The sequence below is a fragment of the Lepus europaeus genome, chromosome 3 (genome assembly GCF_033115175.1).
Source record: "Lepus europaeus isolate LE1 chromosome 3, mLepTim1.pri, whole genome shotgun sequence".
In the NCBI taxonomy this organism is placed as follows: Eukaryota; Metazoa; Chordata; class Mammalia; order Lagomorpha; family Leporidae; genus Lepus; species Lepus europaeus.
The window spans coordinates 18,279,716-18,307,020 of NC_084829.1; the positions used below are offsets into that span (position 1 = coordinate 18,279,716).

The 27,305-nt window shown below is 46.6% G+C and overlaps 1 protein-coding gene and 1 long non-coding RNA gene across 15 annotated transcripts in view; one reads left to right on the forward strand and one right to left on the reverse strand.

Moving 5' to 3' along the window:
• C3H6orf62 (chromosome 3 C6orf62 homolog) overlaps positions 1-27,305 on the forward strand; it is an 85,311-nt gene that overhangs the window by 36,065 nt on the left and 21,941 nt on the right. For 6 of the 14 annotated variants that reach the window (XM_062185180.1, XM_062185183.1, XM_062185190.1 and 3 more), the window contains exons 1-3: positions 20,165-21,644; positions 23,331-23,507; positions 24,670-24,792. In XM_062185180.1, coding sequence (XP_062041164.1) covers positions 21,516-21,644; positions 23,331-23,507; positions 24,670-24,792 — 429 coding nt within the window. In that variant the 5' untranslated portion in view covers positions 20,165-21,515. Of the gene's footprint in view, positions 1-12,225; positions 12,434-13,175; positions 13,309-18,351; positions 18,513-20,164; positions 21,645-23,330; positions 23,508-24,669; positions 24,793-27,305 lie in introns of those variants that run through there. The other 8 variants (XM_062185193.1, XM_062185203.1, XM_062185186.1 and 5 more) reach the window with 6 other exon arrangements.
• On the reverse strand, positions 13,652-18,839 carry LOC133754884 (uncharacterized). Its single transcript, XR_009865332.1, has 3 exons — positions 18,460-18,839; positions 15,842-15,921; positions 13,652-14,060 (listed from the first exon to the last, which is right to left on the reverse strand). It is a non-coding gene; the product is annotated as an uncharacterized LOC133754884 (long non-coding RNA).

Genomic DNA, 27,305 nt, shown 5'->3' on the forward strand with positions numbered 1-27,305 from the left:
TTTTTTGGGGGGGGGAGGGGATGGGTGGGGGGACAGGCAGAGTTAGACAGTGAGAGAGAGACAGAGGGAAAGGTCTTCCTTTTCTGTTGATTCACCCCGAAATGGCCGATCCGAAGCCAGGAGTCAGGTGCTTCTCCTGGTCTCCCATGGGGTGCAGGGCCCAAGCACTTGGGCCATCCTTCACTGCCTTCCCGGGCCACAGCAGAGAGCTGGACTGGAAGAGGAGCAACCGGGACAGAATCCGGCGCCCAAACCAGGACTAGAACCCGGGGTGCCAGCACCGCAGGCGGGGGATTAGGCAAGTGAGCCGTGGTGCGGCCTCTTCTCTGCCTTTGATAACACTAAAATTAACTGGCTCTGGGGAGTGGGACGGCTGGTTCTCCAAGGTCCTAATACTGGGCTCACGAGGTCATTTGCTTTTCAAATAGGTGAGCACCTTGATGTCTCAAGGAAACTTCTAGGTCCAGGCAGGGAAATTTCAGGCCCAGGGCAAACAGTACCAAAGCCCACTTGGCCGTCAGAAAAATTCCCTGCAGAGTACGGTACTGCTGACCAACCAGGGACTTGCAAATGAATTAAAGATGCGAGCAAACCCAATCACTCCTGTGACTGCAGCCATCCGCTCATCACCCAGGAAGTCCAGCAGGCAGCTGTCCCTCTCCTTTGTCCCCCTTATTTCTCGCTCCCCTCTGTGCATTGTCCTTAAAAACAGGGAAGCCCCCTCCTGCAGCAGGTAGTTCTGCAAATGTGCCTGTGCTACGCTCTTCATCTATTGTAGATCAAACTTTCCTTTATCCTCAAGCCTTGTCCACATGAATTTGATGAGGCTCCATGGACAAGGACTGAACTTTTGGTAAGAATTGTTGTTAGTTTCTTATGTATCTCGATCCCACTGATAGTTTTTGCCCATCTGGGAAATGGGTGTATCGAGTCATCTACCACGGACGGCAGTGTCCTGTAGACATTGTTCTTCATAAGCATACTGCCATTTTCACTTCATTAAAATAAGCACTTTTTATTTCTAAAATTTTTTCTTCTGGGAATGCTTTGCCTGCATCAAATCGTTTAATCCTCATAACAACTCCACATTTTACAAAGAAACCGAGGCACAAAGCTTGGAATTAGCAGAACTAGACTCAAACTCAAGGTAGGCCAACCCACAGAGCTCATGTGCTAAACCATGGTACCATGCTACTAAATCTTAGAGATTGATTTAGGTTTTCATGATTTTTTTAATGTCTTTTATTGACTATATGTTCAGAAAAATATACAAATTGGGGCCAGCACTGTGGCGTAGCGAGTGAGGCCACCACCTGCAGTGCTACCATCCCATATGGGCACCCGTTCAAGTCCCTGGTTGCTTCATTTCTGATCCAGCGCTCTGCTATGGCCTGGGAAGGCAGTAGAGGAAGTCCTTGGGCCCCTGCACCCACGTGGGAGACCCGGAAGAAGCTCCTGGCTTTGGATTGGCGCAGCTCTGGCCGTTGTGGCCATCTGGGGAGTGAACCAGCGGATGGAAGACCTCTCTCTCTGTCTCTACCTCTCTCTGCCTCACCTTCTTTCTCTATGTAACTCTGACTTTCAAATAAATAAATCTTTTGAAAAATACAAATCATAAATGTAAAGATCAAGCAATGATCAGGAAGTAAAGCCACCTGTATAATCCCCATCCTGCTTTCCAAACCAGAACCACACACACAGGCTCTCATGCCCTCCTAATTAAGGCTGGCAGCAATTTTAAAATATGGCATCCAAATCCTCTGACACCATTTCTTCCATCAAGGAATGGGTTTTCTATCCCCTGCTTTGGATAGCGCCTAACTCAGACTACAGGAGAAGGGATTGTGTGCCAATGTTCAAGCCAGCCTTTAACAACCACAGTTTCCTTTCCTACCTCTTGGGATGTTTGCACTTGGAATCCAGCCACCATGATGAAGGTAAGCCACACAGCCAGAGAGAGAGAACGTGTGAATGTGTCTAGGATGCTGGCGCTGCAGGCGGAAGCTTAGCCTACTATGCCACACCACCGGCCCCCTAGAGTGTTCTTAAAATCCATACAATTATCATTCACTCCACTGGTTGCGCAACTGTTGTACCACATTTTAGTTTGCTTCCCATTTGAACTTTTTTTTCTTAGAGTTTTTAGGAGCTTCCAGAAAAAAAATAGCACAAACTATATGGTAATTTAAATAGCAGAATGTTTTTTTAAAAGATTAATTTATTTATTTGAAAGACAAAGTTACAGAGAGAAGGAGAGGCAGAGAGATTTTCCATCTGCTGGTTCATTCTCCAAATGGCTTCAACAACCAGAGCTAGGCCAGGCTGAAGCCAGGAGCCAGGAGCTTCATCTGGGTCTCCCACCTGGGTACAGGGGCCCAGGGATATGGGCCATCTCCACTGATTTCCCAAGGGCATTAGCAGGGAGCTGGATCTGAAGTGGAGCAGCCAGCACTTGAACTGGTGCCTGTATGGGATGCCGGTGCTGCAGGTCACAGCTTAACCTGCTGCACCAGAGTGCTGGCCAATAGCAGAAATGTATGCTGTCACAATTCCGGAAACCGGAAGTATGATATCAAGGGGTCAGGACCCAGCTCTCTCTGGTCTCTAGCGAAGAATCCTTCCTGCCTCTTCCTAGGTTCTCACAGCTCTGGGAAATCTGGTGTCTGCTCTTCCTTGACTTGTGGTTTCATTTCTCCAATCCTGCTTTGCCCTTCCATGCCCTTCTCTCCGTGTGTCTCTGTGTCCTCCTCGCTCCTTGGAATTAAAGTTTTTGTTCATTTATTTGAGAGAGAGAAAAACAGAGACAGAGAAACAGAGCTACCACCTGCTAGCTCACTTCCCAGATGCCCATAGCAGCTGGGGCTGGGCCAGTGCTGCAGCTCCCAAGGGCGGCTTGGCTAGACCTTGCTTGGCTCATCTCTGCACCCAGCGTGTGGCCAAGCCCAGCAGTAACCTGGGTGGCTCAACCTGGGTCAGAAGCCCACCCCTAATGTTGAGAGGTGAGAATACCTCACCAGAACCACAAGAACCAAAAATGAGGCAGGAGGGGTGGCCTGAGATTCTTGGGAGGCAAAAAAACAAAACAGAACCTGCATCCATTCATTATTGCTAGTACAAAACAGCTTTATTTTGTCTTTACGCTAGGTTGATGGCTTAGCTGTGCATAACATTCTAGTTTTATGATAAAGTATTGAAAGCAATATTTGCTTTTTTCCCACTTTATTATGAAGAAAAGTTAAGAGAATTTTATTGTGGGGGCTGGTGCCTGCGGCACTGGCATTCCATGTGGGCACAGTTCTAGTTCCAGCTGGTCCTCTTCCGATCCAGCTCTCTGCTAAGGCCTGGGAAAGCAGCAGAAGATGACCCAAGTGCTTGGGCCCCTGCACTGGCATGGGAGACCTAGAAGAAGCTCCAGGCTCCTGGCCAAGAATCAGCCCAGCTCTGGCCATTTCAGCCATTTGGGGAGTAAACCAGTGGATGGAAAACCTTTCTTTCTCTCTCTCTCCCCCTCTCTCTGTCTGTAACTCTGCCTCTCAAATAATTAAATCTTTAAAATAAAAAAATTTACTGTGAACACACATAGACCTATTACCTACACTGTAAAATTAACATTTTAAAATCACATACGTTCATCTGTTGATCTTATTTTTATGCATCTTGAGATCATTTGCAGTTATCACTACACTTTATTCTCAAGCACTTAACATGCATACGATTACATGGAGTTCAATATTTTTCGTTGTTTTCATTTGAAGTAAATTAGTACATAACAAAATGCACAAATATTAAGTGCATGTTTAATGAGTTTTGACACTGCAACCCAAATCGATGTCAAGATACAGGACATTAACATCCCCGCATAGCTCTTCACAGGAAATCTCCATGTCTATCCCCCAGGTGTAATATGGCTCAGTTGTGTCTTTATAATTATTCATACATGACTTATGCCTATTTCTTGGCTTTATGTATTAGATAGGAACGTAGACATTAGCCTGTGCGTGGTAGAGGGGCTGAGGAAGATGGGGATTTTTGTGAGGTAGAATGAGGAAAAATGCAGAAGCAAACCCTGAAAGTGGACCAGTAGCTATACATTGGGTTCCAGCTTGCTCCTGGGGGCAGCTTAGGAGAATCTTCCCCACTCTACACCAAAGAGGCTGTTAGTCCAATAGCACTGTGCTGATAAAGTCCTGGGAGGCATTTCAGGAATTCCACCAGAAAGCCCTGCACCCAGGGGTGTGCCAAAAGGGAGTGGGGAGGAGAAGCTGGGCAGGAGAGGGGGCCCATACTCATACCCTTGAGTCTGAATGCGGCCTGGCTGGGCACTCAGTTCTTTCCCGAGACACCTGCTTGGCCTTCAGGTGTATCCTTTTCATTAACCTGCTAGCAGGCTTGCCACTGCTCTCTGCTCAGCCAGAGTCGTCTTCTTGGGTGCAGACAAGAACCTCTGATCCTGTAACATATGTAGCTGAATTCACACAGTATTCAGTTTTTCTGAAAGTGGTCTGTTCAGCATGCTTTTGAGGTTTAGCTATTTTTTTTTTAAAGATTTTATTTCTTTATTTGAAAGGCAGAGATAGATATCTTTTATCTGCTGGTTCACTTTCCAATGGCTGCAATGGGCTGGCCCGAAGCCAGGTGCCAGGAGCTTCATCCAGGTCTCCTACAAGGGGGTCAGGGTCCAAACACTCTGGCTGTTCCTACTGCTTTCCCAGGCACATTAGCAGGGAGCAGGATCAGAAGTGGGGCAGCTGGGACTTGAATCTACGCCCATATGGAATGCCAGCACCACAGAGGGCAGCTTTACCTGCTGTGCGACAGCACCAGCCCCAAGATTCAGCCATGTTATATCCTGTATCTTTTATTTTATGAATACACCAGTTTCTGTATCCATTCTCCCATGGATGGACATATGAGCTTTTTCCAGTCTTCAGGTACTATGAAGAAAGCTGCTGTAAATATTTTCTTTTTTTAAAAAAATTATTTTATTATTTATTTGAAAGAGCTAGAATGACACACACACATAGAAAGAGAGAGATCTCCCAACTGCTGGTTCAGTCCATAAGTGGCTGCAATGGCTGAGGCCAGGCCAGGCTGAAGCCAGGAGCCAGGAACTCCATCTGGGTCTCCCAGGTGGGTGGCAGGGGCCCAAGTGGTGTGGGATAAATAGGCATGAAGTAGCTAATATTTAGGCAACATGGAACTCTTGTTTTGCTTCAGTGTAATGCTGTCTCTTAAACTGTCAATTTGATAGGCGCACCTTCCCAGAATGCACCTGTCACACCTGGATCTGAGACCAGGAAGCCTGCTGAGCCCCCGCCCCATTTGCATAACCAATTGGTGTCCTACCCCCCTCCCGTATAAAAGGGAGTGGGAGAGAGAGAGCTGTTTCTTTCTTTTCTTTTTTTTTTTTTTAATTTTTATTTTTGACAGGCAGAGTGGACAGTGAGAGAGAGGGAGAGACAGAGAGAAAGGTCTTCCTTTGCCGTTGGTTCACCCTCCAACGGCCACTGCGGCCAGCGCACCGCGCTGATCCGAAGCCCGGAGCCAGGTGCTTCCTCCTGGTCTCCCATTCGGGTACAAGGGCCAAGCACCTGGGTCATCCTCCACTGCCCTCCCGGGCCACAGCAGATAGCTGGACTGGAAGAGGAGCAACCAGGACAGAATCTGGCGCCCCAACCGGGACTAGAACCCGGGGTGCCGGCACCACAGGCAGAGGATTAGCCTAGTGAGCCGCAGCGCCGGCCAGCCGCCAATATTCTTGTACATGGTTTTTGTATTCATAGTGTTGTAGAACAGCCCAAAAACTGGTTGGAGGAGTTGCTGTAGAACTCCCCGAACCGGAAACCTTTGCCAGACTTGAACAGCAAGCCAGACATGGACATCTGGGTGGTGAAAGAAAGTAGGAGATTTTTGCAATGCCCAGAGCAAGGAGTTGGGCAGCTGTCAGTCAATTCCAGGGCTTGCTGAGAGAGGAAAGGTGGTGGGGCTTGAGCAGTTCCTGATCAGGTTGTGTATGGGCCTTTCCTTGGTCCAAAGTACGTGTGGCCTGCCTTTGACTGCAATAGAGGGGCCGTGAGGTTTCTTTTGAAATGGCAGAGGTCAAAGGGTGGATTGGGTATTTGATCAGGGCCTGTGAGGCTCTTGGCATAGAGGGTAATATTGACACCAGATCGGGGTGATCTGAGTCTGTAACTCAGAACTCTGCTTTTACTCCCTGGGTCACTCCCTTAAATTGCCTGAGTTCATCTTTACCGAGGAACTACAGATACCGGGGCTAGATAAAGTCCGCCTCAGAGGTATTAGCTCCAATAGCTTTCTTTATCTTGAATAAATACCTAGCAGTGGAGGTGCTGAGTCATAAGGCAGGTTTAGGTTTCACTTTATAAGAAACTGCCAGTCTTTTCCCCTGTGGTCAGACCATTGTGTAGTCGATCAATAATGTGTGCGAGTCCTGGAGTTCTGGTTGCTCCACATCACAATATTTGGTGTTGTCAGTCTCTTACATTTTAACCATTTTGCTGAGTATATAATGGCATTTCATCTTTATTTCAGCTTTCACTTCCCTGATATTCAATGATTTGGGACTTTTTTTCATGTGCTATTTCCCGATTTCTCTTGGTTTGATCAAACTGTTAGTGGAGATGAGCGGAATAAGTTCTTGTCTTTGCATAAGGAAGAATCCAGATGTGAGACGGTGACTCGTGGTCAGCAAGGCTGCAAGGTTTAATGGGGTTGGGCACCCATCAGAACAGATGGGCACCTCTCTGGACGGAATCTGAGAGGGTCCAGTCATCGAGACTGGGGAAGGCAAGGCTACATAACTAGTGGGGAGAATACAGCTGACAGGCCTGGTGGCTTCTCAGGAGAGCCCAGAGCACAGTCTGTACTCAGATTCAGTCCTGAAATGCCCACAACATTTGCAGCCGGGACAGGCCAAAGCCAAGAGCGAGAAACGCAGTCCAGGTCTCCCACACGGGTATCTGAGCCATGACTACTGCCTTCCAGGGTGTGCATTAGCAGGATTGCAAGCAAACTTGGGACTTGACCCAGGCAGTCTGATGTGGGATATGGGCATCCCAGGTGGCCTAAGTGCTGGGCCAATTGCCCCCCATCAGTCTAATTTTTAATCCTTTGTGGGTGAACTGCTTTTCCCCCATTCTGGGTGCTTTCTGAATCTTTTCTTTCCTGATTACATCTACTATTATCCTGCTTATCTTTCTGTATGCTCTTCCCGTCAGAAGATCCATGGCTATCTTAGCTCTGGCATACTGTCTTCAATGATTCTGCAGCAACTTCTATTTTTACATTTTCTCTGGGCTCTCTGTCTGGAACTCCTATTGGATAGTTCTGGGACCAGGATTGATCTGCCATATTTTCTAATTTTTGTCTCTCTGTTTATTTGTAATGTCCCGTTTCTACTCTTCTGGTGAGAGAATCTTATTTTAAGTTTCCACGTGCTCTTTCTTGTTTGCTAATGGTGGTTTATTTGCAGCACCCCATTCTGATTTTACATGTTTTTCATCTTCTAAAATATCTCTGAGAATACTAATTGGAGGTTTGAAAAATCCTTTTTCTGTTCCCTAATTTGTTTCTTCTGTAGTCAGCTTTTATTTTTGCATTTTTTAAAAAATGTAGCTGATTTCCATCATCCACCAATGACTTCAGGGTGCCTTTTTTATGCTTTTTTAAAAAAGAGGAAGTGAGCTGATTTTGTTCTGTGTGCTTCCTCTAGTATTGCACACAGAGCTGGTTTCCTGCTAGTTCATTGCTCAGAAAACTGGAGAGGCCAGCAAGAAGTCCCATGTCCCCAAGCGGAGCTTGCCCTTTAGGACAAAAGGGCAGGGACTCAGAGAAAGCAGCTTTAACTGGTCACCTGCACTCAGCTCCTTATCTTTTAAGAGCATCTAGTTACCAGTTATGGCCTGTGGGGCCTCCTCTCTTTGTCTTTGTTGTCATGACCTTGTTCACTGACCTTGTTTACAGTTCTAATTGTCTACTGAGGGGAGACAGATACATGTGTTCTCACTGCCACCTTGAACCAGTGCTTTGTTCTGTTTTATTATTTCCCATTCCTTCTAAATGTTCATCGTTTGTTGCAGTATTTAGATCAGAATCTACGCTGTCTCATGGATGAACCAGGTTATTATCAACCGTCATGCCCTCAGTCTTTGGGTTTCCTTTCCCAGAAACTTCCTTCTTGGGGACTCTGTTCTGACACGGAGGGGTAAGCTGCCATTTGTGATTCCAGCATCATAGGGGCACAGGTTCAATTCCCGACTGCTCCACTTCCAAATCAGTTCCTTGCTAATGCACCTGGGAGAGCAGCAAAAGATGCCTGAGTGCTTGGGCCCATGCCACCCAAATGGGAGATCTGGATGGAGTTCCTGGCTTCTGGCTTGGACAGCCCAGCCCTGGCTGGCCATTGCTGCCATTTGGGAAGTGAGTCAGCAGATGGAAGATCTCTCTCTCTCTTTCTATCTCTCTCCCTCTCTCTCTCTCACTGCCTCTGCCTTTCAAATAAATAAATAACTCTTTTTTTTTTTTTTTGACAGGCAGAGTTAGTGAGAGAGAGAGAGACAGAAAAAGGTCTTCCTTCCGTTGGTTCATCCCCCAAATGGCCGCTACAGCCGGCACGATGCGCTGATCTGAAGCCGGGAGCCAGGTGCTTCCTCCTGGTCTCCCATGCGGGTGCAGGGCCCAAGCACTTGGGCCATCCTCCACTGCCTTCCCTGGCTACAGCAGAGAGCTGGCCTGGAAGAGGAGCAACCAGGACAGAATCCAGTGCCCCAACGGGGACTAGAACCCGGAGTGCCGGCGCCGCAGGCGGAGGATTAGCCTAGTGAGCCACGGCACCGGCAATCAATAAATAACTCTTAAAAATACTTTATTCTTTTCTTCCTTCTTTGTTCCCACATCAATCTAGTGAAATTCTCCCCAACTTTCAAAGCTTAACTAGACCATACTTCCTCCATGAACCCCATATATTTGACCCTGCATTCACTGATCTACTTATCTTACTAGTACTCTGCTCAGTGCCTGCCATTCACATTCAATTCTTTTTTTTTTTTTTTTTTTTTTTGACAGGCAGAGTGGATAGTGAGAGAGACAGAGAGAGACAGAGAGAAAGGTCTTCCTTTTGCTGTTGGTTCATCCTCCAATGGCCGCTGTGGCCGGCTCATCGTGCTGATCTGAAGCCAGGAGCCAGGTGCTTCTCCTGGTCTCCCATGCGGGTGCAGGGCCCAAACACTTGGGCCATCCTCCACTGCCTTCCCGGGCCATAGCAGAGAGCTGGCCTGGAAGAGGGGCAACCGGGATAGAATCCGGTGCCCCAACCGGGACTAGAACCCGGTGTGCTGGCGCCGCAAGGCGGAGGATTAGCCTGTTAAGCCACGGTGCCGGCCCACATTCAATTCTTCATCATAGGCTGGTATTCATCACTCTTTTTATCTGCCTCTGCCTCTCTATAACTCTGCCTTTCAAATAAATTAATAAATCCTTAAAAAAAAAAGTTGAGCTGGCAGAGTTCCATTTCAAACAGAAAGAAGCTAATTCTTCTATATTAAGGAAAAAAGTTGGCATAAACATTGACTGCTGAAGCAGTGGTGATAGGCAGAGCTGCCAGAGTTCAAGCAAGTAAGATAAGAATGGGCAAAATCAAAATAGGAAAATGTGATTAAAGTTTAGTGTTCTCACAATGAGTTCTCTGAACATTGCTGTTGGGGTTGCTTTTTTGTTGTTGTTGTTAATGTTTATTTTATTGATTTGAAAGGCAGAGTTAGAGAGATAGAGAGAGAGAGAGGATGAGAGAGAGAAATCTTCCAGCCACTGGTTTACTCTCCAGTTGGCCACAATGGCTGGGGCTGGGCCAGCCGTGGCTTAACTTGACACACCACAACACTGGCCTCAAGTGTTACATCAGTTCAAAGGAAAAGAATACTTGGGTGTATCTCATCCATGTGGGACTCCTGGCTGGAGTTCCTGGTTCCAGCCTGACCCAGACCTGGCTGTTTCAGCCATCTGGGGAGTGAAACTATTGGTAGAAGATCTCTCCCTCTCTTCCTCTCTCTGTTACTCTGCCTTTCAAATAAATAAATAGACCTTAAAAAAAAAGTGTTGTCTGCTTTCTGCTCTAATGATCAGAGAAGTAAGTGATGCCCCCTAAATCCGAATGCCCAAAAGCCCATTATAAACCATTTCCCTGCAGACCTGTGTGAGTGAGCAGTAACCTCAGTGAAATCACTGACTGGGGGATTTCATTTCAGTTGAGTCCAGGGGCTGGCGAACTACAACCTGCAGGACAACTGCCTGTGTTGGCGAAGCTTTGTTGGAACACAGACGCCAACAGTGTTTATATCCGGGTATTATCTAAGCTGCTGTCATGCTACCCGAGTTGAGTTGTTGAAACAGAGAGAGTATGACCTACAGGGGTACTTACTATTTCCCTGTGAGAAGAAGTTTGCTGGGGAGCCAGCACTGGGCTTCAGTGGGTTAAGCTGCTGCCTTTGATGCAAGCATCCCATACGGGTGCTGGTTTGAGACCCGGTTACTCCACTTCCCACTCAGCTCCCTGCTAATGCACTTGGGAAAGCAGTGAAAGATGGTCCCTCTCTTTCCTCTCTATACCTCTGCCTTTCAAATAAATAAATAATAAATTATTAAAAAAGAGTTTGCTGACCTCTGGTCTAGATAATTCTTCTATAGAAGTGGAAGTCTTTGGTAAATATCCTTACGCAGGTACTGTGTATTCAAAAGATGTTGACAGTAGTCAGCCAGTCTCTAAGTACCTCTGTGGCTTCCTATTCACACCCATGTGCAGCCACTTCCCACGCTGATTGATTTGAAAGAGCGCATGCGCAAGAGAGGAGCGCCAGAGTCAGAGATCTTCCACCTGCTGGTTCACTCCCCAGATGGCAGCAACAGCTTGGGCTGGGCCAGGCCAGGGCCAGGAGCTTCATCCTGGTCTCCCACATGGGTAGGTAGCAGGGGCCTAGACACTTGGGCCATCTTCTGCTGCTTTTCCCAGGTGAATTAGCCGGAAGCTGAATCAGAAGTGGAGCAGCTGGGACTTAAGACAGTGCCTATATGGGATGCTGGTGCTTCAGGTGGGGACAGTATGCCATAGTGCCAGCCCCTGAAGCATTCAGAGAGAGAGAGAGAGAGAGAGAGAGAGAGAGAGTGAGATCTTCCATCCCCTGGCTTACTTCCCAAATGGCTGCAACAGCCAGGGCTGAGCCAGGCCAAAACCAGGAGCCAGAAGCTTCTTCCAGGTCTCCCACGTGGGTGCAGGGGTCCAGGGACTTGGGCCATCTTCTCAGGCTGTTAGCAGGGAGCTGGATGGGAATTGGAGCAGCTGGACATGAGCCAGAGCTCATAGGGGATGCTGGTATCTCAGGTGGCAGCTTAACCCACTGCATTGCCACAGTGCCAGCCCCAGTCCATACATCTGTAACTGAGCTATCTAAGTAACACTGTTGGATAATGCTGGTAGGCACAAAGCATGAGAAGTGGAAAAGGAAAAAGGAAGAAAGAAGAGAAAGGAGCAGTTTCAAAATAAACTTATGGGGGATTGGCAGTGTGGCATAGTGGGTTAAGCTCTTCCTATGATGCCTGTATCCCATATTGGCACTAGTTTGTGTCCCAGCTGCTCCACTTCCTACCACTCCACTTCCCACCCAGCTCCTTGTTAATGGTCTAGGTAAAAGCAGTGGAGGCCGGTGCCGTGGCTTAACAGGCTAATCCTCCGCCTTGCGGCGCCAGCACACCGGGTTCTAGTCCCGGTCGGGGTGCCGGATTCTATCCCGGTTGCCCCTCTTCCAGGCCAGCTCTCTGCTATGGCCCGGGAAGGCAGTGGAGGATGGCCCAAGTGCTTGGGCCCTGCACCCGCATGGGAGACCAGGAGAAGCACCTGGATCCTGGCTTTAGATCAGCATGATGAGCCAGCCACAGCGGCCATTGGAGGGTGAACCAACAGCAAAAAGGAAGACCTTTCTCTCTGTCTCTCTCTCTCTCACTATCCACTCTGCCTGTCAAAAAAAAAAAAAAAAAAAAAAAAAAAGGCAGTTGAAGGTGGCTGAAGTGTTTGGACCCTTGTACCTATGTGGGGGACCAGTATGAAGCTCCTGGCTCAGGCCAGGCTATTGCTGCCATCTGGGGAGTGAACTAGTGGGTAAAAGAGCTATCGCTCTCACTCTCACTCTCTGTCTCTCTCAACTCTTTCACCTGCAGGTTTGGCTGGGTCTCAGCTCTGTGCCAAAGTCCACCACGAGGGCTGTTTACCTGGCCAAGCCTCATTTTTGAATCCTATGACTGCTCTCAGGAACTGTCCATCTATCAGCCTGCAAATAAGTAAAGACTTCCACACTTTGGGCATGCATGAAACAGGGGGAAACTAAAGGAGAAATGAGTGAGCTGTCCCGACATCCCTAAATAATGGGTAAGCAAAGGCCTCAAAATAAAGCCTCTCCTTTTTATGTCTTTTTTGTTTAGTAACATGTGACATTCAGGAGGTCTTAGTGTGCTAGAGTCCACGGCAGCAATGGTTCCTACTGGACCGTGAATGTTTATTTGATTATATGATCATGGTTGTCTTAGACCACAGATCTTGGGCTGGACTCTGAAGGCCTGATGCTGCTGCTGTTAGGAATAAATAAACTGTTGAGAACCAGAAGTAGTTCTCTAGGTCTGTGGAGTCAAGGCAAACAGCTGGTCTTTGTCGACGTCTCTCACGCTTATGGAAGTGGTCATCATAAACGTGGCCAGACATCAAGACCCATGACTGATAAGCCTCAGAGCAACAATGAAAGAACAAAATATTTGAGAACTCCTGAAAAATCTAGTGTGCTTGTTGGTCATACATATGGGGGGGGGAGGGTGAGAATGTTGAGAAAACTAGATTTTTGTAAGAGCAGAGAATGTGTGTTTTTAAGAGCAGAGGATGTTGTGTTTTTTGTTTTTTTTTTTTTAAGATTTTTCATTTATTGTCCTTGAAAGTCAGAGTTACACAGAGAGAGAGGGAGAGGCAGATAGAGAGGTCTTCCATCCAATGGTTCACTCCCCAGATGGCTGCAATGGCCGGAGCCGCACGGATCCGAAGCCAGGAGCCAGGAGCTTCTTCCGGGTCTCCCATGTGGGTGCAGGGGCCCAAGGACTTGGGCCATCTTCTACTGCTTTCCCAGGCCATAGAAGAGAGCTGGATCAGAAGAGGAGCAGCCGGGACTCAAACCGGCGCCCATATAGGATGCTGGTGCTTCAGGCCAGGGCGTTAACCCACTGCGCCACAGCACCGGCCCTGGATATTGTGTTTTGAAGGTAAGAGAAGACTGGTTCTTTTTAAAATACTGAAGAATAATTGTTAAATAACTGGCTGTCTTACTGTCACATACTTGTTACTGGGCAAAATCACCAGGCCCTCGCTGCTCACCGACGGACAGCCAGTTGAACCAGAGACGGGAGTCGGAGAGAGTAATGAGTTCATTTCAAGAAGTCTTGGAGAAAGAGTGTGCTTCTCTGGTGTGCTTTCTCTGTCCCAGCAAGCCAGCAAATAGGGCTTTTAAAGAGAAAAGGTGTTAGGTTTTAGGATTTTAGGGCTCGCAGAGGCACAGAGATGATGGCTTAAAGCCAAAGAGACTTTTATTGTAGAAAGGAGGCACAGATGAGGTTTGGGATAGGATTGTAGGCTTCCCAGGGAGCCAGCGGGGAGCTGACACTGAGTCTACTTCTGTCGCTTTTTTTGGGAGGGGTCCTGTTGCAGAAGGGCCTGTTGGTAAAGCCACCCCCTCCCCTTTTATTTTATTACAATGTCTTGTTTCAGCAATTTGGCACATCCAGGTAAAGGGCTTTCCTAAGTAACAGACATTCCACTCGTCTTTAGATGATCCGGGCTGTTTCACCAGTTGTGGGGGGGGTTAGGCCTCAGTGGCTTAATAGGTTCTAATCAGGGGTAGCTGCAGATGGAGGTTAGAAAAAAGACTCTAGTCGATTGACAAACAGATCCTCAGGCTGTGTTCTTCTTCTTCTTCTTCTTCTTCTTTTTTTTTTTTATAAGATGTATTTTATTTTATCTGAAAGAGTTATAGAGAGAGGTAGAGTCAGAAAGAGAGAGAGGTCTTCCATCCACTGGTTCACTCCCCAAATGGCTGCAATGGCCAGAGCTGAGCTGATCCGAAGCCAGGAGCTTCCTCCAGGTCTCCCACTCTGGTGCAAGGGCCCAAGCACTTGGGCCATCTTCTACGGTTTTCCCAGGCCACAGCAGAAAGTTGAATCAAAAGTAAAGTGGCCAGGACTCAAACCAGTGTCCATCTGGGATGCTGGCACTGCAGGCTGGGACTTTAACCTGTTGCGCCACAGCGCCCATCCCAGGCTGTGTTCTGATGATGGCATCAGCCAGGTGGAGGCCTCCCACCGCGGAGCTCAACTGCCCCCAGTTCATGGCTGCATACTTTCTCTTTAGCTGGGTGTGAGGTCTGCCATTCCAAGCCATCTCCTCTCAGTAGCTCCTGAAATCCTCACGCAACTTTCCTAATCAGTCACAGGTCATTCACAGCACCAGCAGCCGGCCCTTGTCATCCAAGGCATGAAAAGGGAAGGGAAGATGCCTTCATCAGGTTACATGTTTAGGCCAAGTAAGCACCTGCTTGAGTCATCCTTCCTTAACTCAGTATAAACACAGGAGATTGGGATGTGCAGGGTCAGCTTTCCTTAAGGTGGGAGGTAAACCTAGGAGCCCCCAAGCTGGGCTGGATGTGTTTCTGCAGGCAGGAGGAGGGTATAGAATCTGTTTTGTTAAAAATGCTTCCTTCAGGGGCAGGAGGACATTTAGACCAGCAGTTAAAAAACTGGTCAAGGTGCCCTTGTTCCACATCTGGGTGCCTGGGTTTGAGTCCTGGCTCCTGACTCCAGCTTCCTGTCAAAGCAGACCCTGGGAGGCAGTGGCGATGACTCAAGTAGTTGAGTCCCTGCCACCCACATGGGAGACCTACATTGAATTCTTGGCTTCCAACGTAGGCCCAGGTCAGCCCTGGACTTTGTGGGCATTTGGGGAGCTAACCCGCAGATGGGAGATCTGTCTCTCAAACAAAACATTTTTTCACTGTAACTTCTTCATTTCAGCCAAGAAAATTTGACACATGTATCTAACGATGGAATTTAAAATCCCAGAGGGAATATAAGCAGATACTTTTAGTCAACACAGTCATCACTCCACAGATCCCATTGTGTTTGAAGCAGTTCAAGTAAGTTAGCAAAGCTAAATCTGGAGACTTTCTGGCTTTCATTTGAATGTTCTTGAGGAACTGTTACAGAGTGGCTTTTAAGAACTGTATTTCCTTCGGCCATCATTCCTATTTATACCCTTTGTGCCTCGTGGGGGAAAACAAACTCCAAATGTTTTCCTCCGTCTGGGCACAGTGCTGCTGTTTCCTGCCTCATCTCACCAAGAGCTGGCACAGCCCCATAGTCCACTAATTCATAGAATTTGCCCACCTTGGGGCCGGCGCTGTGGCACAGTGGCTCAGTCTCTCCCTGCAGTGTTGGCATCCCATATGGGTGCTGGTTTGAGATTTGAGACCTGGTTGCTCCACTTCTGATCCAGCTCTCTGCTGTGGCCTGGGAAAGCATTCAAGATGGCCCAAGTCCTTGGGCCCCTGCACCCATGGGGGAGACCCGGAAGAAGCTCCTGGCTCCTGGCTTTGGATTGGCTCAGCACTGGCCATTGAGGCCATTTGAGGAGTGACCCAGCCAATGGAAGACTCTCTCTCTCTCTCCACCCCCCCCACGCCCCCCGAAGCTCTGCCTTTCAAATAAATAAATAAATAAATCTTAAAAAGAAAAGGAATTTGCTCACCTTGTGGCCAGGTTATCTCCATCTTTGTTTTTATAGTAACCAAGACTTAAAACTCCATTGTTTCTTCAATCTTCTCCAACCTGTTTTTTTTTTAATGATAATTATAGTAGTGTAAAAATACTTCAAGGTGTCTTTGAAACGATACCAAACACACAAGACACGAAAGAATAAAAAAAGGTACATTGCAGTTTAAAACTAAAGGACACAAGAAAGTGAAAAAAACCACAAATATTTGAAGTCATATTTCTGGTAGCGGGCTTATATCTAGAATAAAGAACTCCTACACTTCAATAATTTTTTAAAAATCCTTAAATTTAAAATACAGGCAAAAGCTCTTAATAGACATTGCTAAAGATAGAATGGCCGATAAATACACGGGGGAAAGGCAAATCAAAGTCACTACAGCTAGCACAATCAGCAAAACTATAACATGGGTGTAGAGAAATGAGACCTACATACCCTGCTGGTAGGAATGGAAAATGAAAATGGTGCTTGCGACTGATTTGGAAAGCAAACTGATATCTCCTCATGTCGACATGATAACTTGTCAACATGTAACTTGATATTTCACTCCAAGAGAATTGAAAATGTTATCTAGGAGATGGCTTTGTGGCACAGCAAGTTAAGCTGCTGCTTGCAACGTCAGCATCTCATATCAGAGCGCTGGTTCAAGTCCTGGTTGTACTGCTTCCCATCCAGCTTCCTTCTGTGTGCATAAGAAGGCAGAGCTGATGATGGACCCCAGGGCTTGGGCAAGATGGTCCCGGCTCCTGGCTCTAGTCCTGGCTGTTGCAGCCACTGGGGAGGGAGCCAATGGGTGGAATATATATCTTTCTCTCTTTCTTGCTGTGCCTTTCAAATTAATAATTTTTTTTTTGACAGGCAGAGTTAGACAGAGAGAAAGGTCTTCCTTCTGTTGGTTCACCCCCAAAATGGCCACTATGGCTGACGCACTGCGCCGATCTGAAGCCAGGAGCCAGGTGCTTCCTCCTGTCTCTCATGTGGGTGCAGGACCCAAGGACTTGGGCCGTCCTCCACTGCCTTCTCGGACCACAGCAGAGACTGGAAGAGGAGCAACCGAGACAGAACCCGGAGTGCCGGTGCCGCAGGTGGAGAATTAGCCTAGTGAGTCACAGCGCTGGCCTCAAATTAATAAATTTTTTTAAAAAAGAAAAGTAGGGGCCAACACTGTGGGGTAGTGGGTTAAGCCTCCACCTGCAGTTTCAGCATCCCATATGGGCATCAGTTCAAGTCTGGGCTGCTCCACTTCCCATCAATGTCCCTGCTAATGTGCCTGGGAAAGCCGCAGAAGATGGTCCAAGTGCTTGGGCCCCTGCATCCATGTGGGAGACCTGGAGGAAGCTCCTGGCTTCTGGCTTCGGATGGGTCCAGCTCTGATTGGAACATTTGGGGAGTGAACCAGTGGATGGAAGACCTCTCTCTTTGTCTCTTCTCTCTGTGCCTCTACCTCTCAAATGAACAAATACATCTTTAAAAGAGAAAGTAAAATACAACTATACAAAATTTTAAACAAATGTGTATAACAGCATAACAGCTAAAAAGCAGCAACCTATTAACTGATGGATAAACAAAATATGCAGTAGCCATTTAACAGATTATTAGCCATAAAAAGGAATTATTGATTCATGCTACAACATGAACCTTGAAAACATGCTAGGTAAAGAAACCAGTCACAAAATATCACATATTCAGAGATTTCCATGTATATGACATTTCAGGAAAGGTAAATCTACAGACAGAACCCAAATGGGTGGTTGCCCAGAGCTTGGTGAGAGGAAGAAGGGAAATGGGTACAGGCTTTCTTCCTGAAATGATAAGCTGATGCCTGCACAATTCTGTGGCTATCTTAAAAACCACCAGATTTTCAAGCTTGGTGAGTACTATGGTATGTGAACTGTATTTCAGAAAAAGCTGTTATTTGATTCCTCCATGATAAGGATCACATAAGAATTAGGGCCAGTGTTAATGTTACAGGAAAATGGTGGCAGAGAAGATATTATTGCCTAGGTTCTTTGTCTCCCACGGAAGGATTATTTCCAAGCGGACAAGCAGAGTTTAAAAATTAAGATTTGTTAGTCAAAGACCTCCAGTCAGAGTGGAGTGGAGGGGGCTCCCAAGAGAGGGAAAAACCCGAAGTGGTCCCTGGAAGTGAGTTTTTAAGCACAATTTTGACTGACATTCAGTTACAAGGCAGGGACAAACCCATCAAAAGACCTGACACGTTAGTCCTTTATGCTATCTGGCTTGCTCATGATAAAACAAGCCATCCAGAAGGGTGGGTAGGTAACTTGTGAGCTCAGGAGGATGGAATGACCACTCATGGTAAATCTGGAAGCTCCCTAGGAGCGGGCAGGGGGCACTTCTGACTTTGCCAAGGGTAACTTTTGAGGGGGACATTTCCCACCCTCAATTTCCAGGCTGCCTATTACACCATCTGACTCTTCACACTATTTCTCTCCTAACCCTTTTTTTTTTTCTCTCTAAACCAGTGCCATCAACTACATATCTTCAGTTTTACCCAGGAGAGCTTCCCACCGTTATGTGATTGTGCAAATGAACCAAGGCAAAAGCGAGCTCTGTTTCAAGGTTGGAAATACCTTGGTTTTGGAGGATTCCCACCACTCTCTACCGCGGTGCACGGGTGAAAAGGGTGCGTGCAGCGCATCGATTTTGGTTCAACGCGGAGCTGCTAATAGAGGAGCCACGGGGCTTTACTTGGAGGATAGACCTTTGTTGATGACTTACACAACCCCGTTAGCCCCAAGGACGTTAGATCGGTGCTGCTGGGAGATCCTGGTGGAGGATCTCCACGTGACGGTGGGAGAAGCTCCTGCGGCGTCTCTCCCAGCTCGCAGAGCGCGAACCCCGCGAAGCCTGGGACAGCCCTTCCCCGCCCGGGCACGTGGCGCCGGGCCGCAGCCTCAGTGCCACAGGAGGCTGCAGACGCCCGGGAGCCGACCTCCAACAGCCAAGTGAAAAGGGAACCTTCCGCACACACTTTCCTTTTCCCCGCCTCGCCCCGCCCCGGCCCTGCCCATCCCCCCCGCCACTGCGCGGCGTTAGCTCGGTTCCACGCCCCGCCCGAGCCCACAAGGTTAAGATCCGGGACGACAGGAGACTGCATCCGGGTGCTTTGCCAGGGCGGGTGCGGGGCGTGTCTTTATGACGTCAGTGGGGGAGGAGCCCCCTTCTGGAGGGGACCTCCTGACGGAGGGGGGCGGAGGGAGAGGCAAGGAGCCCCCTTTTCCCCGCCCACAGAAAGTCCATGATGGAGAAAAGGGGATTCTCTATTGTCAAACTCACTTTTGGGGTTGAAATACTAAGTATAAAGGACAAATTCAAAAGTTCACGATTTAAAAGCCTTTATAATATCTTCTCTTTCTAATATGATTTCCTCTTTTCTTGGTGGCCCTGCAGAGCTTCCCGCCTCCAGACTCGCCTCCCCCCCTACTCCTGCGCACATGGTGCAGTCCCGGGGTGCGCGCAGCCGCAGAAGGCTCGGGGCGGTGCCGGTGAGGGGCGGGTGACGCAGCGTCGCTCGCTGCCATTTTAAGTTGTTTGTTCTCGCTGCTTCGCTCAGACGCGACTCTGCCCCGGACCCGGGAGCCGCCCGAGTCCGCCGACGCTTCCGCAGCCGCCGGTGGGGGGCACGAGGCTGTGCCACTGCGGACGCTCGCCTTTTCTGCGGCCTTTCCCCCGTCCGGTCTCCTCGGCCTCCTTTCCAGAGAGCGGAAGCCCGTCTGTTGGGGGGAAGAGAGAGACTCGCGAGCAGATGCCTGAACTGAAATAACTTTATCCCGGGGCGTCGTCGGCTGACAGGCCGCTTAGCGCAGGGCCGCTCCCTCCCCGCCAGCGCCGACCTCCCCCTCTTTTCCTCTCGTTCTCCTTCTCTGTCCCGTCGCCTCCGTCCCTCCCTCCTCCTCCTCCTCCGCCGCCGCCGGCGCCGAGCCAGACTATGGGTCCCAGGCGGGGGCTACGCGGCGGCAGCAGCGCGGGCGGCCGGGCCTTAGCGCGCTCTGCAGCGGGCGTGGAGGGGCGCAGTCGGCTGGTGGTGTTCTCTTGACATGGCTCCCGCCCGAGCCGCCAGCAGCGCCGCCGCCGTCGCCGCCTCCGCCGCCGCCGCCGCTCCGCCCGCGGGCTGCGGCTAGAGGCCCGAGAGAGCCCGGCCCGCCGCCCTCGGGAGACAGACCAGCGCCCCCGGCCGTGCAGACTCGGGAAACATGGTCTGCTCGACGTGAGCGCTCCTCCGGAGTCCGGGAACTTAGTTTTTTTTTTTTTTTTTTTCTTTTTGTTGGGGGTGGGTGGGAGGGCGGGCTTACTTTTAAGAAGTAATTGCTATTAACACGATTATTTTCTTTTCTTCCCACTGGTCCTCCCCATTTACCCTCTCCCGCCTCCTACCCGGGCGGGAGTTGTTTCCACGATGAAATGAGTGCGAACCCGAGGGATCCTGTGTCTCCCGTGGTGCGAGTGAGTCGCTGCCGCTGAGGGCGGGGGCGGGGGTGGGGCCTGGGCGGTGGGAGCAGGTGGTCCCCGGGCGCCGCCTGGGACTGGGGCGACGAACCCGCCACCTTGGCCCCAGCAATGCTCGCGCCAAGATAAGACCGCACATCCCACCATCTCGCACGGGGGCGCACTCGCAGGGAAGGCTCCCCTGGGGAATGTAGGGCTCACTGCAGGGCTGGGGGCGTCAGGATCCCGGGCGTTAAATAGGTCTGCCCACCGCCGGAATAACTGTTCACCCCGTATCACGTACCCCCCTCTCCCTCTGCCATCATGATTCTCCTTGGCAGCAGCACTAGCAGCCGCCTGAGGGTGGAGACGTGGGTGATGGGGAAGTGGGTCGTGACTCCGCTGTTTTTTCTCATGGCTCCCTCGGGCAACAGCTGTCCGCCCCCGGTATACACTGTAGTCGATTGCGGGGAATCCCTGGACCTCGCCCCTTCCTTCTCTGATTTTGCACTTCTCTCTTTGCTCACCACCAAGTGTAATCAATAACAAGCACTGACAATACATAGCAATAGTGAAATCTGAAATAACTAAGAATTAATTAGGTACTACAGCCATGGGTCTGGCTGGGTAAAATCCAATTGGATATTTCAGTTTCATTCCCTACCCTTTTTTTTTTTTTTTTTGGGTGTTTTTGTTTTTGTTTTCGTTTTGTGTTTGGAAGGCAAGGATCACATCCCCCTCTCCCCATTCCTTTTCTTTAGTCCCTTTTCTTAAAAGGGAGGGGGGTTACGGATGGATTTTGAGGATTGGACTGGTGTCGTTTTATCACACACCTAAATCCTGATACTAGGCTTTTCATTCCCCCCAAAGCCTTTATTTTGGCAGTTGAGCCAAATGTGTTTTCCAGAAAGTTAGTTCAAGTATTTTCTCCTTTGTTTCCTTCCTCCTCTTCCTTTTCCCCACCTGATTCCAAACTTTACTGTCCAGACATGACTGGACAGCGGCTTTTGTTTCTTGACCCTGTAATATGACAGTCTGCTAATATTGCCAGAAGGTGCAGTTTTGGGGATACAGTTGTGATTTTAGCTATTATATTAGCAGGAAAAAAAATGACTTGTTTCTGTTGTACTTGAGTCTTAAGAAAAAGTGCCCATAGTTTAGTGACAATTTCCAAAGGCTTTAGTACCACCTGTATTTCAAAATGGGGGACCCAAACTCCCGGAAGAAACAAGCTCTGAACAGACTACGTGCTCAGCTTAGAAAGAAAAAAGAATCTCTAGCTGACCAGTTTGACTTCAAGATGTATATTGCCTTTGTATTCAAGGAGAAGGTAATTTAAAGTTCTTAATGTGAATTAGCACAAGTGGTTTTGTAAGTGCATATTAAGTTGTTACTCTTAAGTAATTACTGACATTAGGTTAAAAAGGTTGAAAAAAGTTTGCTTTGTATGCTTTTATACCTTTACGGATAATTTTTTGACTTGAGCACAGCAATTGAATGTGACTGTATTGAAGGTCCTTAAGTATTGGTTTGGGAAGATTTGTTTCCAGAGGTTAGGAGGAGCCACTTGCAATTGACCTGGGGTGGGAAACTTTGTAAAACTGCAGTAATTTGGAGTTACATATGAAGTTTTATAACTGAATGTAGAGATTATCTAATAAAAAGTATAAAGAGGATGGAAGTGTTAAATTGGAATCAAAATGTATGTTGAGGTCAGTCTATTCAACTTCATGAATCAGGTACCTTTTATCATATATTTAATGAAATAGACTACACTTTAATTTTTAGGAGCAGTTAAATGCTGACATGGTTAATTTGTGTTTAGAAGTTTGCATTTTTGAAAATTCAAATTGACCCAGAGAGGAAGTAATATTTTGGTCAGAGTTAGTTTCACAGTTAAATAGCAGATAATGACATGAGTAGTCAAGGAGAACGTGATAAAAGGAATATATTTTTTTGTGCGTGATTAAAAGGGACTGCTGCTTAAATTGTCAACAAGACTTTCTGACATTGGGTTAGGCTATGAATATAAGGAATTGCCACTTTGAATTTACATTTAAATTATGACCTAGTTGTAGAAATCTTAGTGTGGTATGTATTTAGTACTTTTGGGAAGGCGTCCGGATTGTTACCCATTTGTAATTCTTAAATGTTTTTTCTATTTAAGAACACTCTTGCTTGCTAGAGTTTGGTTTTTAAGATGGTTTTAAAGTAAAGTGTTCTGGATAGATTGTCCCAGTGGGTAGCAGCAAGGATTTTCTTACCCATTTTTTTCTTTTTTTAAAGCTAGTTTTCTGCAAAATTGAGATCAGATTTTAGTTGGAGATATTAACAAAGAATAGCTCTTAAAATCCAAGATATAAGTGGTGAGGCTAGATCTTTACATTTAATCTATTTAAAAAAAAAAAAACAATTGTATTAATCTGTAATGCCTGTGAAAATCGTTTTCTATGAGTGAATAGTACCTGGGCAGTTACCCTAAATACTTCACAATCTGTACTCCATTGCACAGAATTTTATAGGCGAGAACGTCTTAAGTAGTTTTAAAACACAATTTGGTGTACATTTTCCCCTCCTTTTCTTAAATTGCTAACGTGTGGTTACACTCAGGATATCCAGAAGATAATGTAAACTGGGCCCACTTACAGAATAAGACAGTTAATTTGAGCAGCATTTTGTATAAGCCGGCAAGATTTTAATGTAGCTGTATGCAGAACCAGTTAAATCATCCATTTTAAGTCTTAGCAGTGTTTCTTATATATTAAGAAATGTTGTCTAAAATAAGTACTTGGTATAAATACCATAATACTATAAAACTGAAATTAAACATTCTGGTAATAGCCTGTTTGTATAAAGTTGTGCGTAGTGTTGGGGGAGAGAGAACTGTCTTTTTGTTATAAAATTTAAATATTTCTAAGAATTTTGCTGAGTTAAAGTACTTGACCTTGTTAGTATGGACTGAGTGTTAAACAACAGTGTACTCTCAGTGGGTTAATAACTTTTTTTTATTTTTTAGAAGAAAAAATCAGCACTTTTTGAAGTGTCTGAAGTTATACCAGTCATGACAAATAATTATGAAGAAAATATCCTGAAAGGTGTGCGAGATTCCAGCTATACCTTGGAAAGTTCCATTGAGCTTTTACAAAAGGATGTGGTACAGCTCCATGCTCCTCGATACCAGTCTATGAGAAGGGTAAGTTCTGTCTTCTTTTTTTTTTCCCTTAATATCGATTTATTTAATTTGAAAGAGCTACATAGAGAGGCAGAGAGAGATATCGAGGTCTTCCATCCACTGGTTCACTCCCCAATTGGCCACAACAGCCAGAGCTGTGCCGATCTGAAGCCAGGAGCCTTGAGCTTCCTTAGGGTCTCCCACGCAGGTGCTTTATCTGCTACGCCATGGCACTAGTCCCAGTAAGTAAAATCTTAAAAATAGAAAATTAATGTGGGATACCTGAACAAGAAATCCCTGTAATAATAAGTGTTGAGGAGGAGGGCTTGAGATAACTGTGTCCTGATACAGAAAAGATTTATTGGCCTTTGAAAAGTAATATGCTGGGTAGGACAGTAAAAAATAACAAGATTGGAGAAAAGTGGCTGTCTGAGAACATATAACAAAATTAGCATTTCATGGGCCAGTGCTGTGTTGTAGCAGATAAAGCCGCCGCCTGCAGTGCTGGCATCCCATATGATCTCCTGTAACAGACCTGGCTGCTCCACTTCCCATCCAGCTCTCTGTTATGGCCTGGGAAAGCAGCAGAAGATGGCCCAAGTGCTTGGGCCCTTGCACCCATGTGAGAGACCTGGAAGAAGCTCCTGGCTTCAGATTGACACAGCACCAACTATTACGGCCAATTGGGGAGTGAACCAGCGGATGGAAGACCTCTTTTCTGCTTCTCTTTCTCTTTTCTGTGTAACTCTAACTTTCAAATAAATAAATAAATAAATCTTTAAATAAAGCATTTCAGCTCAAATAGCACAGTGATTCGTCTCAGAGGTTCCAAGATACCCTTATTAAATAGGTCCTGATTTTGAAGGGTAGAAATAAAGGCTTAATGACTGACAACAAGCCAGAACTTCAGTTCAGGTTTTCATCATGCACTGATGAATCTAGGTCTTGTGGGAGGAACATTTGGACCCAGTGACTGTATGTGGATTCCATGCAATATAAAAAAAATCAAAATTAGTCCATGAGCTCTTCAAATTACATGCAGTTTTATTAACATTACCTTTTCAGATGTAAAATGATATGAGCCTTTTATACATGTAAAAGGTTTCCATAAACTATAGTTTGTGACATTGCTTGTTCCAGCTTTGTTTTAAAGTAATTTTTTTTTTTATATTTCATTTTGTAGGATGTAATTGGCTGTACTCAGGAGATGGATTTCATTCTTTGGCCTCGGAATGATATAGAGAAAATTGTCTGTCTCCTGTTTTCTAGGTGGAAGGAATCTGATGAGCCTTTTAGGCCTGTTCAGGTATTTTATCCTAAAATAAGTGTAATGAGCACTTGACTAAGTGAAAGCTCCTGGAATAGAGTTTAACTTGAGAAATTCTTTGGGAATATGCTCTGTAGTAATTCTTCTGAATGTTCTGGTTAAAAAGAAGAAAGCATATATAGATTATAGAATCTCTTGAGAGTGAGGTGATCCTAACTGCCTAGTGTGGCTTTGAAATTATGGCCACAGAAAACCTTTAGAGGGGCCCTTAGATGAGCTTCATCTTCGATGATGTGTGACCCTTGTTCCTATCACCACGTGGGCTCCTGAAATACTATATTGTATCCTGGTTTTCAAGGGAATCTGAATATGGTCTAAAATGGGTTTGCTGTTTTCTAGAAGTTGGTATGTATATAGAACTATGTAGGAGAAAGTAAACTTACTAGTAGTTCTAAAGATTTGTTTATTTGAAAGGCAGAGTTAGAGGAGAGACAGATCTTCCATCCTTTGATTTCATTCCTCAAGTGGCCACAACAGCTGGAGCTGGGCCTGTCCAGAGCTGGGAGTTAGGAGCTTACTATGAAAGTTATTACCTATATATCCTTCCACATATGTTCAGTCCAGATTTTATTTTTTACTTATTTTTCTTGAAAATTTATATACTCATTTGAAAGGAGAGGGAGGGAGGAAGGAAGAAGGAAAGAGGGAGCGAGAGATCAATCCTCCATGTGTTGGTTAACTCTCTAAATGGCCACAACAGCCAGGGCTGGGCCAATCAGGAGCCAGGAGCCTCTTCTGGGTCTCCCACATGGGTGCAGAGGCCAAAGCACTTGGGCCATCCTCCACTGCTTTCTCAGGCACCCTGGCAGAGAGCTGGATGGAAGTGGAGCAGCTGGGATGCTGGCACTGCAGATGGCAGCTTTACGATGCCAATGCACTGGCCCCCCGGTCCTCCTTTTTAAAGTACATTTGTACACAAAAAGGAAAGGAAAAAGCGATCTACCAAAATGTTAATTATGATCAGTTGTGGGTTGGGTGGGATATATATATATACATATCTTCATATTTTGTAATTTTACAATCAGGAAAATGACATTTAAGGACTCATCCATGCTAAGCAGATAGTAAAAGGCTTACTTTAAGATAACTGTTTACGGATGTGAAAACTGTCATCTGAAAAATCAGCATGTATCCATCACCGTGAGGAGCCTTTGTGGAACCTCTGTGTGATGGATGTGCACTTGCTGTCCTCCCTGAGCACCCTTTATATTGTTGCTGGACATTAGCTCAAATAGATTGTCTTCTCAAGAGTCAGCTGACTACTTTCTAAAGATAATCCTGATAGGCTAAGTAGAGGTTAAAGTGTCATGTTTGTGTCTTCATGGATGGTAACTGATTGTGACTGTGCCACAGATTATGAGTTGTCTATGAAAGCAATGAAAGTGATAATGGAAATAGCGTAAGAGCAGGACTTGACAAACTCTCTTTTACTGAACTGGTCTGCAGGCAGTGTTCAGAATCCCGTTGGAAAAGTGGTAGGTTCTCTTACTACCGTATGCTTGAATTTCTAATACTCTGTCTTTCCTTCTGGGGACTTAAGTCTTGTCTCAAGTATTAGCATAGCTGAAGTTTGAGAGCATTCCCATCCACTGGTTCACCGTAAATGGCTGCAACGGTCCCCAGCTGCAGCCAAATGGGTGTACGGCAGGAACTCAGTCCACGTCTCCCATGTGAGTGGCAGGATCCCAGTCACTCGTTAGCAGGAAGCTCTGCTCAAGAGTGGAGCCTGGGGATGGAGCCCAGACAGACTCATGTGGAATGCAGGCATTCCAAGCAGTGTCTTAACCACTTGGCCAGATGCCCACCCCTATGGCTCATGATTATGATAAGTTGACTCTTGGGCTTTTTTATAATTATATACATTTAATTCTTGTAATAACAAAGTAGGTATGAGCCTCCTTTTGCAGAGGAAAAAATTGAGACAGACTGGGCAAATAACAGGTCCAAAGTCATGCAGTTAGGTAGTGGCTAAGTTAAAAGCCTGGGCCTGACTGTTAACTCTTACGCTGTTAACTCTCCCCTATACTATGAAAAGTTCCCTGTAATCTTAAAACCTTTAAAATCTGGGCTGAGGGGGTCGGCATTGTGGCGTAGCATATAAAACTGCTGCCTGTGACATCAGCATCCCATATAGGTGTCGGTCCAAGCTGCTCCACTTCTGATCCAGTTCCCTGCTAATGCACCTGGGAAAACAGTGGAAGGTGGCCCAAGTACTTGGGCCCCTGCACCCACGTGGGAAACCAGGAAGAAAGTCGTAGCTTCAGCCTGGCCAGCTCTAGCAGTTGCCATTATTTGGGGAGTAAACCAGCAGATGGAGGGCCCCTCTCTCTAACTCTGCCTTTCAAATAAGTAAATAAATTTTTTTGAAAAAAATAAGTAAAAAATAAAATCCAGACTGAATATATATGGTAGGGTATATAGGTAATAATTTTTGTAACTTTTGTAATTTTAGAATTCAACAATGGTAAGTTAATGTGAAAACTAATTTACTT